The sequence below is a fragment of the Myodes glareolus genome, chromosome 24, assembly GCF_982192425.1.
Source record: "Myodes glareolus chromosome 24, mMyoGla1.1, whole genome shotgun sequence".
Lineage (NCBI taxonomy): Eukaryota > Metazoa > Chordata > Mammalia > Rodentia > Cricetidae > Myodes > Myodes glareolus.
The window spans coordinates 11096155-11109334 of NC_142049.1; the positions used below are offsets into that span (position 1 = coordinate 11096155).

The following is a 13180-nucleotide window of genomic DNA, read 5'->3' on the forward strand; positions in this document are numbered from 1 at the left end:
ACATTTCAAATTTGATATTATATAATGTTGATGATGTTTAAATTTCATGAACAATATTTACTTAAAAATGTGGAAATGTAGTGATACGTACCTGTAATCCCAGAAGTCAAAAGTTTAGGTATAAAGATCCTGACTTTGAGTCCAGCCTGGACTTTATAGCCTGATGAAGGAAGAAGGGGAGGTGAGAAAACAGGGAAAGACAGTAAAGAGAGAAAGGTGTGGGGGAGGAAGAAGAAGAAAGCAGCTAACCTGGTTAGCTCCCAATCTGTAAGTTTGTGTCTGATTTCTCTGGCTTGTGGTTCTATTACTAATTCCATTTTCAAAGCTTCTACAGTCTTGTGTATTTATCACACACGGGTCCCGTCAAGAGGTTGGTCTTAGTTTTAAGTAATGATTTTCACGGCATTCCACGGAAGAAATGAGCTCTATCCTACAAAAGAATGAGTTCACGAATAATCTGAGCTGACAAACTGAAGACTGGACCTGGAACACAGTGACACTTGTGGGGGTGTCCTGTCATTCATCTGGCCTAATTCACACACTCATCTTTAGTTAGTAGTACCACTCACGTGTCAGGTTCTATGATAAGTTACAAAGACAGCATCTGTGACTAATGTAGAAGCTTGGGAAATCGAAAGTGTCAGGAAATCAATTAAAGGCAATCAGCAGAGCAATTAAAAATTGCTTAGCCTTAAAGCCAAGGTAAAAGTAAACTGCAAAGAGGCAATTTGGTTTAAGATATTTAGTATGATGACACAGGTCATATATGTGGAGAAGGGACCTGTATTGATGAGGGAGAGTGATGTGGGGGTCAAAGATGTACAGGGTGATAGCAAACACAGTGGCATTGTCAAAGAACAGACTTAATCTACTTAAAAAAAACAGGAATGTGCTAGATAGTATTTTATGAGGGAAAGGGCAGTGTTGACAGGTGAGGATGGGTAATAAGGGAGGGTGCAAATGACAGTAATAAGAATGAATTATTTATATATATGAAATTATCAAAGAAAAAATTTAATCAATAAAAATTAGTTTTAGTGATATGAGCAAAAAAATAAAGTACTCCACCCAGCATTATATAAGCATAGCAGGATATTTTTTTTAGCCAGTTAGATAATGTAATAACCACATACATAGCCACAGGGAAAGGAAATCAACCTCCACAGTACAGTATAAAAACAGGGTATGGAAAACTATATGTGCACATCACCATTTATGGAATGTCATCTATTTTCTAATTTATGAATGAAACTAATAAAGTCTTACAGAAACAATAAAGAATATTTTATCTCTTTTAAGTACAGAGAATTCTGCTTGAAAGAAATATTGACTGTCTAGGGGCAAGAGGGTTGTTTTCATGTTATTGTCTTTAAAGTTTTTCACTATGATTTTGAATCGAGAAATATAAATATATTCAAATAATTAAAACATTTCAAAATCCTGTGATAGGAGTCAGAATAGGAGAAAATAAATGCATTAAAGGAATACAGAAGGGTGTGACATGTTGAATGGAATACAGAACGGCATCAACTTTTATCTTTAAGATTGACAAGCTCCAGGAAGTCTCTGAATGCTCCATGGGATTTAAGTTTCAAAAGCCATAGGACATTTATCTCCCTGGGATAAAATCCAGATAGACTGTCCAGATATAAACCCTGTTTCTACTGCCTAGTTGCCGTGAAACAATAGAGAAACTAATTCATTGTTCTATCAAAACATAGTATAGATCCCATCGGGCAGTAATTAGGATGAATGGAGTCAATATCTGTAAAATACTGAAGAAGATACTGCACTGATTTTAGAAGTCCTCACTTACATGACACTTGACATATTGGAAATGAATCAGGAACTTAACAAGGAGTCTGTTATCTGATGAAGATAGACCCAACAATTAACTTTGGTTGTTCTAATTTCAAAATGTGTCTGCATCTGAACCTGCCTCCTCTTTTCAAGTGCTTTCATCCTAAACAAAGCACCATCTCCCTGCTTAATAACTCAAGCCTTATGCTTTTAATCTCCACAAACCCAACTCATTTTTCACTTGTCAGTTAATGATTTTCTAACCTATCCATGTTTAACACAAAACTCATTTTCTGTTCCTCTTCTTCTAAAATACTTGGGAGCACATGAAGCTTCCAATCTGTTAGCCATCCTGACTTTTTACTTCTGATATATTCAGAACATAACTAGAATACACCACTCAGATCTCTCAGTACCCTGTAACAGAATTCTTTAAATTGAACCACTTCTCCCACTTTTGTTCTATTTTTCATATAGAAAGGTAAAGTTCTTACTGAAAATCAGGAAACACTCCTAAACCATATATTTTTGCCATTGTTTGTTTCTCATGACTGACATATTATTCTCCTTCTGCTTATTTATAATACTTAAAAATGCACTAGACATAGATTCATTGGTACAATCTATAGCATCTATTAAGAACAAGATCTAGAAAACATCATTCTGAGTGAGATCATCCAGACACAGAAAGATCTATATAATATATACTCATTCAAAAGTGGCTTTTAGACATAAAGCAAAGAAAAAATCAACTTGCAATTCACAATCCATGAGAACCAAGACAACAAAAAGAAACTCAAGACAGACATACATGGATCTATACATGGGAAGTTAAAAAAAAAGACAAGATCTCCTGAGTAAATTGGGAGTGTGAGGATCATGTGAGAGGGTAGAAGGGGAGGGGAAAAAAGAGAGGGGAATGAGGAAAAAAAATAGAGTTCATTAAAATATAATAAAGAAGAACAAATGTATCCTTGTCATTATATTTTGTATATGAAGACATAAATCAGGCCATTAGCAATAGGACAAGTTTTATTGGCTTCAAATCTATACTTAATTCACCACTGTGTCCCCACTACTCACCAATAACTCAACTTCATGTATGATTTGATATCATAAACTTTGATTGAATCAATGATTTATAGTTTTGAGACTAGAGGAGGTGATTTATAAATTATCAAGTAAGTATAATGGAGACCAAATATGACAGGATCTAGTTCTTTCGGTGGGAAATGAAGATAGGTTAAGTACTTTTGAGCCAGGAAGGTACAGTGTTATAGATGACTAGGGCAATTAATTTTACATTTAAGTAAATGGGTAACATGGAAATACAGTGCTATTCTGAGTTAAGTCATTGGAGAAGGCAAGTCTTGATCTAATTAAGAAGTTTCATCTTTCTTCACGGTTTGGAAACAAAACCCACAAGTGATCAAGAACAGCTAGGAAAAACCATGTTATCACCTTTTCCTAGTGTGCTCCTCAGTTGTGAATGCAGCAAGATCTTTCTAAATATTTAGGATCTATGGATGTGGCTGTGGGAGCAGAACTGGGCATTATTTCAACGTTAACTCTTTCTTTGTTTCTCAACAGGTTCTCTGACTCTAAGAACACATCACGTTCAAGATTCCAAAATGGGATTTGTGATCAATGCAATTTATTCTATGGCTTATGGGCTCCACAACATGCAGATGTCCCTGTGCCCAGGCTATGCAGGGCTCTGTGATGCCATGAAGCCAATTGACGGGCGGAAACTTTTGGACTCCCTAATGAAAACCAATTTTACTGGAGTTTCTGGAGATATGATCCTGTTTGATGAAAATGGAGACTCTCCAGGAAGGTACTTTTACAATTCTTGTTAACAAAAAGCACATGAGTAATAATCACTTTCTACTTTGGAGTCTTTCCATTTTGCTTACTTAGGTTTCTTGGACAAATTTGGCTAAGGCTCACATTCCAAAATGAGCCAAGTCAGACAGGGACAGCCTCATGTCCAATATGGCCAAGGTAAAACACTGGGGTTAATACTCACGATGCACTTGTGTATTCATCACCATTTCAGAGGCATAAGCTTAGAGGCAGGACCCTCACCTTATTATAGACAAAGAAAATCCATCCTGACATGTTTCAGTCAGGTTATTCCTGGTCTCTGCTTACTTCTTATGGCGACACTATTCTCAGACAGGAACAATTCCATTTCTGGTAGCCCAGAACTAGGGTTAAGATCTTGCTCTTCTATTTACTCTGCCTACTGGTGAGTCCCATCTTACTTTATTTTATAATCTGTAACAGAAGGGCTTTCTCCTTGTTGAGTTAGCAAACTGCCTTTCACTCTGACTTTCCTATTATTTATGTGGAGGTGACTGAAAATTATGGAACTTCATCACCATAAGTAAGCCTTTAGAGAAATCACTAGGCATTGAAAACTAACCAGAATTCACCTCTATCTCCCACTTTACAGATTTGTTTTGTTTGGTACTATATTTTAAATACACGGAGGATAATTAATTGACTTTATAATGACTTACAGCAGAGCTAAGTAACTACTCTGCTTTACAAAAACCAACCAAGCAAATAAATAAATAAATGAACACGCAAAGGATCCTTTGGTTCCTTGCTCTTTCCCCAGCAGCAGTTTGTGCCTAGCAGCTGTGTTCAAAGAGCTGCGTACTCTCTGTTTGCGGTCAGTTCTGCCAAGAGAACGACGCGTGAGTACCCTCGCAACTTGAAATCCATGTGGCCACGCCTTCTGCCAGCAGCCTTGCTTTAGCACATTTTCACTTCCTGAAGTAAGCTGGAGCTGGCCCTGGACACAGCTGTCAGCACTGCGCAAGCTTCACGGCCAAGTGACAGGCAGCTAGATCTAGTTATCACGGCCAAGTGAAAAGCTCGACATATCCTGTATTCTAGAGACTTGAAGGGTTTTAGACTAGCCCAGATATTTGCAAAAGTGACTGGCTTTTTACTGTTTTCTGCTTTGGGAATCTTCTGCATGCCCACTTTGGGGAAGCAGAAATAGCTTCTACGTACCAAAGGAAATTTCACATGTACTGTACATCTCAGTATTAAGCTTAAACTCTGATTCCTGGGCATGGATTTAATGTTCTTGTGTAAACTACAGCACTGATGTTACCCCGGCCCCTGGTAATAGATTGGTGATGGCAACATCATCATCTCAAGAGCTTTCTTGTTATGTGTCCGGGTCCGATCCGCAAACCAGATGAGGAGGAATTGTCTCAGGTGGCTCTGCTCCAACCTTGTGAGAAATCTTAATGAATTAGGCAAACCATCACTGCCTCATTGACAGTTCTCCTAAGAGTTATCTTGGGAACACTGTTTCTTCACCCCTTTTCAAATCTCTCCAAGACTGATGAAATTCTAGATATTTCTTCAATAATAAAATGCATATTATTGCAAACAAATTTTACGAATTAGTGTGCACTTGGAGTCTAACCAAGCACTGTTAAATTTAGGTATCTAATTAAACAATAATTAGCAGAGTTACTTTGCAACGTTTTGTTTTGTCAATGCACCTAGTTCATATATACAGTGTTTATACTGAACTCTTTGACTAATAATAATAATATATAAATATGCACATAGAATGTACATACAACCAAATTGGGCAACACAATGAGACCAATCTGCAAAAATATAACTATAACTAACATTTACCAAATGTGTGTGATTCAGAATACACACTAAAAATGCTAATTTTTTAATTATATAAAGTAAGCAATATTTGTATTTTTCTAGATATAGGAAATGAGATTTATAAGGGGTAAATAGTGCTATGGCGAGGGCTCATGGTTCTGAACTTAAGTAGTCTGAAGACATGAGGTCGAATTTTTGAAACCCATATAAAGCTTACCAAGGAAAGATGTATCAATACCTGCAAAGATTCTCCTGTGAAAAGAGGAAAGAGGAGAAGCCCTGGGAATTCCATGGGCTAGCCAACCTAGAATACATACACACACACGCACACACACACATACACACACACACAGAGATAGAGAGAGAGAGAGAGACAGACAGACAGACAGAGACAGAGACAGAGACAGGGACAGAGAGAGACAGAGAGAGAGAAAAAAAACTGTCTCAAACACTACTGAAGACAATAATGACTACAGGATGCCAAGGATGAACACCCAAGGCTTTTGTCCCCCTGACCTTCACTTGATCAATATGGAAAACTCTCTCTCTCTCTCTCTCTCTTTCTCTCTCTCTCTCTCTCTCTCTCACACACACACACACACACACACACACACACACACAACTGAATGACTGGCTGGGCGGTCGTGGTGCATGCCTTTAATCCCAGCACTCGGGAGGGAGAGGCAGGCGGATCTCCAGGAGTTTGAGGCCAGCCTGGTCTACAAGAGCTAGTTCAGGATATGCTCCAAAGATACAGAGAAACCCTGTCTCAGAACCCCCACTTCCCCCTCCCCCCAAAAAACCTAAATAACTGTGATTTACTCAGAGATATAGATTAGAAAATTAATGTTTTAGTACCCCAGGCTTCAATACCTAACCTTACAAACCAGACATACAATCCACCATATATAGGAATATATTTTCCTAGAAATGTATTTTTGCAGGAATTTTATTAGGTTTTGTAAGGAAAAAAAAATATATCTTCTACACTGAATTAAAGGGATTCCCAGCTAAGAAAAGATCCAGATGAGCCTGAGGCAGTGAGGGATATGACTAAATCAACAGGGTCATGAGAGGATCTGAGACAGAGAAAGGAAGACAACGGTGTGCTAATAACTGCTCTCAGTGCTGTGATGGTATGCCTGACTGGAGCAATGTACAGGAGGGATGATTTATTTCAACTCTCGGTTGGAGCATTTACTCCATCATGATAGAGAATGCACGGTGCAGGAACTAACTTGTACCTGTGGTGGGAGGATTTTGAAGCCCCATCTGGACCATAACTCTAATGGCCTCCGGTTAGCCACTGGGCTGACCCTGAGAAAGCACTTCCTGGGGCGTAGCTTGAGTACAATACCTAAGAGCCTCTCTTTTTTCAGGCACTCTTTTCTTAAATAAAAGTTTTTAAAACAAATTTCCACTGCTATGTCTTGGTGCTAGCTATCATTATTATATTCTGGTGGGTCCTACTGCTAGGTCACCTTTTCCACTGCAAAGGTTTTGGTTTATCCTTAGGAGACCTGATACCTTCAGTGTTATAGAGTCACTTGATCCAAGTCCACTTTGTCCACTCTGCCTGCAATTTAACACACATGCAAGATTTTCCTCACCAGACTACACTGTTTTCATAATTTTCTGCTCCCTCTTACTATAAACTAGGAACAGAGACTAGCCTGCCTACAGGTTTGACGTTATAATATGCAGTATCGTCTCATAACTCTGGCTTTTTAGCGGAATCCTCATCACCACAAGTTCTTCCTTCCTCTCTCCATACAACTAAATTTGTTATTTTGGAATTCATCCAAATTAAATTATTCAGGACATTGCCAGAGTCTTTACCAGCATTCAACCCGAATGGCTAGTAACCCAATTCTGGACAACCTTGTCTCCCTTTGAAAACCTCATTATCGTAGTTTGTGTTATCCACATTTCTCTTGGCCCTGTGATCTTTCAAACTTTCTCCAGAGTTTCTTGTTGTTCTCTACTTTTCACAAATCCCAGCTCTTATACGCTCCTCTCATAAACCTCCTTTGAATGCTTAAGAACCAGGTCAGGTTGTCATAGTAATGACCCACTTCTCATTATCAATTTTCTCTCTGGGTGAATTTTCTGATAACTATGACAAAATGCTTGACAAATAAGCTTAAAAGAGAAAGGATTTGAGGGTGCAATCCATCATGATTGGCAGAGCAGGGTAGTCATAATCTCTCACTGTTGTAGGAACAGGAACAAAAGGCTTCTTGCTCATGATACAGGGAGGACAAGAAGCAGGACCAGTATGTGAACGTAAAGCCTGCTTTCAGGTAAACCTTGTGCTCCAGCTAACACCCGCCTCCTAGAGTTTCCACAATCTTCCAAAATATCTCAATCACCAGGACCAAGTGATAAAATTCATTAGCCTATGGAGGACATTTTATATCTAAATCATAAGATATAGGAATCAATTCTGACATATCCTTTAAGATTATTTAAGATCACTCTTTGGTTATTATTTGTTAGTCATATTTCTGATGAGAGTACTGTTAAGCTATAATGCTTTAACTAAAAAGTTTTGATCTAGCTGTGCTATAGAATCTAGAATTTTGAATTTATAAAAGTTTACATTAATATAATGCCCCAATGTGCTGTGCACCAGCAATCCTTAATTAACACATTGACATTTCTATACCAGAACATATAAACATCGACACTTTGCTCTATTAATGAACTATAAATAATTTCATAACTGTTAGGTTTTATCCTGAGATAATTATAGGTAGGTTTATGCTATGCTCCCAGTGAGTTATTTAAAAAATATGGTATTCAGAATTCTGAGGATTTCAAAATTGCATGTAAGAAGTGTAAACCGTAGTTGGGCAATGGTGGTGCATACCTCTAATCCTAGCACTGGATAGACAGAAGCAGGCAGATTTCTGTGAGTTTAAGACCAACCTTGCATACAGAGCAAGTTCTAAGACAAGCTCCAAAAAGCTACACAGATAAACCCTGTCCAAAAAAAAAAAAAAAGAAAAGAAAAGAAAGAAAGAAAGAAAATAAATAAATAGAAAAAGAAAAAGAGGATGAACCTTTACCAATGTAGGTCACAGATTGAAAAATTAGAGTTTGCAAGCCAAGTCAAGTCTGCAATAATAAACTTTGGAGTACACAGTAACATTTATCTATAGAGATGCACTGTAACGTATATACTTTATTAATAGTACTATGTTGTAGAGGAGGCCATTTGGTCATTCCTGCTGCTTGGCAGCTCAGACCCAAAATAACCATACAGAAACTGTATTCATTAAATCACAGTTTGGCCCATTAGCTCTAACTTCTTATTGGCTAACACATTTCAATTTAACCTATTTCTAGTAATCAGTGTATCGCCATGAGGCTCTGGCTTACCGGGTAAAGTTCTGGCATCTGTCTCTGGCAGGACAACCTGACTTCTCTCTGACTCTGCCCTTCTTTCTCTCAGTAGTCAGTTTAGTTTTCCCTGCCTACCTAAGTTCTGCCCTATCAACAGACCAAACCAGTTTCTTTGTTCACCAATGGTATTCACAGCATACAAAGGGGAATCCCCATCACCACTGGGTGCTTAGATACCATTTCAAAGCCTAAAACATCTAATCTTAAGAACAGCAGTTGGCTTGGAAACTTGATCAGGAAACTGCTCTTAAGAGGTTTGACTTCTGCCTGTGTTGACCGTAGTTTCACACATAAGATGGACAGCATGTGGTAAATGGAATGCAAGTGATTATATAAATCAACATTAGTTTGCAGTAGAGTATATGAGTATGTGAATGTAAAATATTGGGTAATAACCATGTAAAAGAAAGTAATATAAAGTTATAATTGGGCAGTGATACTATATTTTCATCAAGAGATCAAATATTGACTCTAAGTAAAATAAAAAAAGCATTCTGTACTCCCTTAAGCAACCATGGAGGATTTTAAAATGAAGAGAAAGTGATACAAAGAAAATAAAGACATTTAGTAAAGATTCACCTGAACTAAGACAGAAACTTAGAAATAGAAAAATAAAAACACATGGGGCAAGACAAGACAAAGAGCAATAGAAATTGCAGAAAATGGGTGGCACCGAGGGACTTCCTAATGCATTACTATTTGGGATAAAGTGTCACAAGTAAACAGAAGTTCTATATAAATATTGCTAATTTCCTGGATAGAAATCTGAGTCTCAGCAAAGCACTAGGAAATTCCCTGATTTCTACAACAGAACTACTCTGGTTTCTATTTAGGGCTTAAGTGGGATTTGTTGGAATACTTTTTTAGATTTCACTTTTGGTTTTGAATGTTATATAAAATTGCTTTCAGCTTTTCTTAAGGATACTTCCTGGAGCCAGTTGGGAAGAGACAACTGTGAAGGTACCAAGAAAAGGGGAAAAATAAAAAGGACAGTAAAAAGACAGATCATTCATAGTGGCACATTGTGATAAGGGGAAAAAATTGTACTGGATGATACAGAATTCAAGAGACTTGAGTGAGAGAAAGGTGTTAGAGGAAGGAGTTGGCGAAGAGGGAGAAAAAGAGGGACCAAGCAGAGAGTAATAAAGTCTCCCTAGTAGGGTCCTGTAATGAGTATAGCACTTTAATATTTGTTTCTAATACTGTTTTGTAACTGAGATCTTCACCAAATTTATCAATAATAGATATACTGAATTATTTACTGATTATTTTGGAAAATGGAACAAAATCTCCCTGATTACGTAATTGGTTAACACTATAGAAAATCACTAACTTTTCAATTTTCACCTAAAATTTCAATAAGGATGTATTAGAGATGCTCATTGCTTTTTCACTTTTGGGGAAGAATGAAATCTACATCCCCCTTGTGAGTGTTGTTTAAAAGTCTCATTTCTATTCAGAAAAAAAACAATCTTTTTGCTTTTTGGAGAATTTTTGCATGGAGAATTATTCCTATCTCTTTCAACTTCTGTTTGGTACACAGCTGATGAAGAATGGCTACGGTGATAGTACATGTTCACAGATAAGCAGTTGTTGATAGGATCTTTGTGGTTGTTGTTGTTGTTATCTTGTATAAAAACAAAAAAAAGGCTCATTATTTTTCCAAAGGAAGACTCATAGTCTCTGGGTCAATTCTAGCAGTTTGATGAATTAAAAGAAAATTAAAAGTAAATAAGTATTTCTTCAAGTGACTCACTGTCAATGTGATATTTGTCATTCCACAGAGTTTTTCAGTTTTCAAACCTTGCATCTCCTTACCTTTTAGGCTCTCTTTCACAAAAACTAAGGTAATGGGACATAGATCAGGACTAATCTAACGAGAAGAAACAGTAGATTTAAAATATAAATGCTTGCTTCAGGTCCTGGCTCTGACATCTGTGTTCTATGCAAACTGGTCATAACAATTAATCTCAGTGAGCTTCAGTTCCATTATCTATAAAATTAATAGCTAAGTCTAGACAGTTCCAAGACTGAGAATTGGAAGAAACGGTGTTTTGGTTCATTTTTGTGAGCAATTGAGTTCTTATATCTCTTCAAATCATCAGTAGTCAAGAAGTCTCCAGATACCGACATTTCTCTCAGACTAGGTGTTCAAAGGTTTTTTGTTGCAAAAAGTCATGTTTCAAGACTGAGAAGCCTGTGTGTATGAAGTAGCCAGTGACATAATACGTGAATTCTTTTTCCAATCACTGTTCTCTGTTCTAACTCCTGGAGCCACTGCATATTTAGTAACTTTAACCACTGGCTAAATCTGACAGTGTGGAAGAAGTATCCTTAGGAAAATGCTCAAATAAAGATGGTAAATAAAAAGAAATGCAAGAGAATCCCACAGTTACTGAACGACCAACAGAGTATTGGACTAGGTTAACCCTGAAAATAGAACTGCAAGTATGAATTTTAATCAGCAGCAAATAGAGAATGGAATCACTTTACAACACTATTTCGGTAGGTGGATTCAGTTCATTCTTTGTATTTTTACAAGATCACCGGATTGAGTATGTCAGCTTGGTAGGCATAACTATAAATCTATACCCATTTTCAAATAGCTAAACATGCTGAGTATGGGAAGTTAGAGGGAACATTCACGACACTATCTGCCTGTCTGTATTGAAAGTTCTGGAAAGTATGAAGTATAGTGCATTATGTGAGGGCAACGCATAGCAAGGGCAACCTGTAGGAATATGCAAGGCTGTTGAGGGTTCCTTGAAAGATTTCTGTTTGGAAAACTGTTTCATGAATACTTTCCTGAAAACAAAAGAAAAGGCTTGACAATTGCTTTCCTCGCCTTCTGTCTTTGTCCCTAGACTCAAAATGAGAACAATAGCAAAGAAAACCTGAGAGCTCGTCTACTTGACAGAATTTTTCGGTGCTTTTGAAACTAGTTTCAGTTTTTTTTTTAAATACCCCTTAAATTATCTCTACATAATAAATTTACCTAAAATAAAGGCAAAATCAGACCTGTTCATTTTTTTGAAAGAAATTTAATCTGTTTAATTCACAAACTTTCCATAACTTTAGTTAAAAGCTGAAATAACAACTAAAAACAGTGAAACTAAGACACTTCTCAAAGTCCAGGCTCTTCCCGCCTTCCAACGCAAGAGGTCTTTGGTTTGTGCACCAACTGGAAGAAAAAAAGTGAATGGGAACTGCAATGCTTCATAAAACAAACCTTTATGTCACTGAAGGATTCTTTCTAAAGTACTGTTGAATTTCTAACATTCAAAAATGAGTTCAAAGATTAAATAAATTTCACAGTGAATAAGGAAACTTTTCAGCAGGTCGCTTGAACAAAGTTAAACAACTCCCTGATTTTTTTTCCTTTTTTCCTTGTAAACCAACAAAAGTTCATGTTTAAAATTCCTGAAGTTCTTTCAAAACTGTCTTTCATCCTTCCTGAGTTCCAGTCACTTTCTCACATAGGATTTTGTTTTTCAGGTATAAGCATGACTTTAAAAATAGACCTCCAAGATGAAAATGAAGTAGAAAGAATTTTGTTACTCTAAACATATTGTTACATAAAATTTCAGTATGATTTGCACAACAATAGATGTATTGGGAGAATTAAACTATTGCCTTTGCATATATGAGTATCTATGGCCTTAGCTAAATAATTCTTATATTTTGTTTCTAAGGTATGAAATAATGAATTTCAAGGAAATGGGAAAAGATTATTTTGATTACATCAATGTTGGAAGTTGGGACAATGGAGAATTAAAAATGGATGATGATGAAGTATGGTCCAAGAAAAATAATATCATCAGATCTGTGTGCAGCGAACCATGTGAGAAAGGCCAGATAAAGGTAATATACAACCTACATTCCTTTAATTGCTTCAAATTTAACAGTATTTACTCTCATTGTATATATCTTCATTTATTTGTCACTTGTTTTATATTTTATATTGTAAGCTCATAATGTCAGAAAATGAGTTTATTTTTTTACTTTATTCTGATCAATTCTTTAGGAAGCCTAGCATTCAACTCATAAGAGTCTAGGTAGCTAATCTGAGCTCATTAATTCAATTGAGAAGTCGTATTTGATCTACTCACCCTTTCTGCATATGAATGTTTCTAAAGATAATGATTCTTAAGAATAAGTAGTTTAGAGCTGGAAAACATGTATAACAAATAGCTATCAAAATCTCAATGTAATAATTGATTAATATCCATGGGAGAAAATGTAATGTCTTCATCAGTAGATTCAATATGAATGAGGAAAAATACATGAAAGGTAAGCAATATTTTGATAATGTGATGGCTTC

General features: G+C 36.6%; 1 protein-coding gene across 5 annotated transcripts in view; it reads left to right on the forward strand.

Annotated features, from left to right (window-relative positions):
* Grm5 (glutamate metabotropic receptor 5) overlaps positions 1-13180 on the forward strand; it is a 427251-nt gene that overhangs the window by 333686 nt on the left and 80385 nt on the right. For all 5 annotated transcript variants that reach the window (XM_048435228.3, XM_048435231.3, XM_048435229.3 and 2 more), the window contains 2 exons: positions 3391-3637; positions 12552-12720. In XM_048435228.3, coding sequence (XP_048291185.2) covers positions 3391-3637; positions 12552-12720 — 416 coding nt within the window. The remainder of the gene's footprint in view (positions 1-3390; positions 3638-12551; positions 12721-13180) is intronic.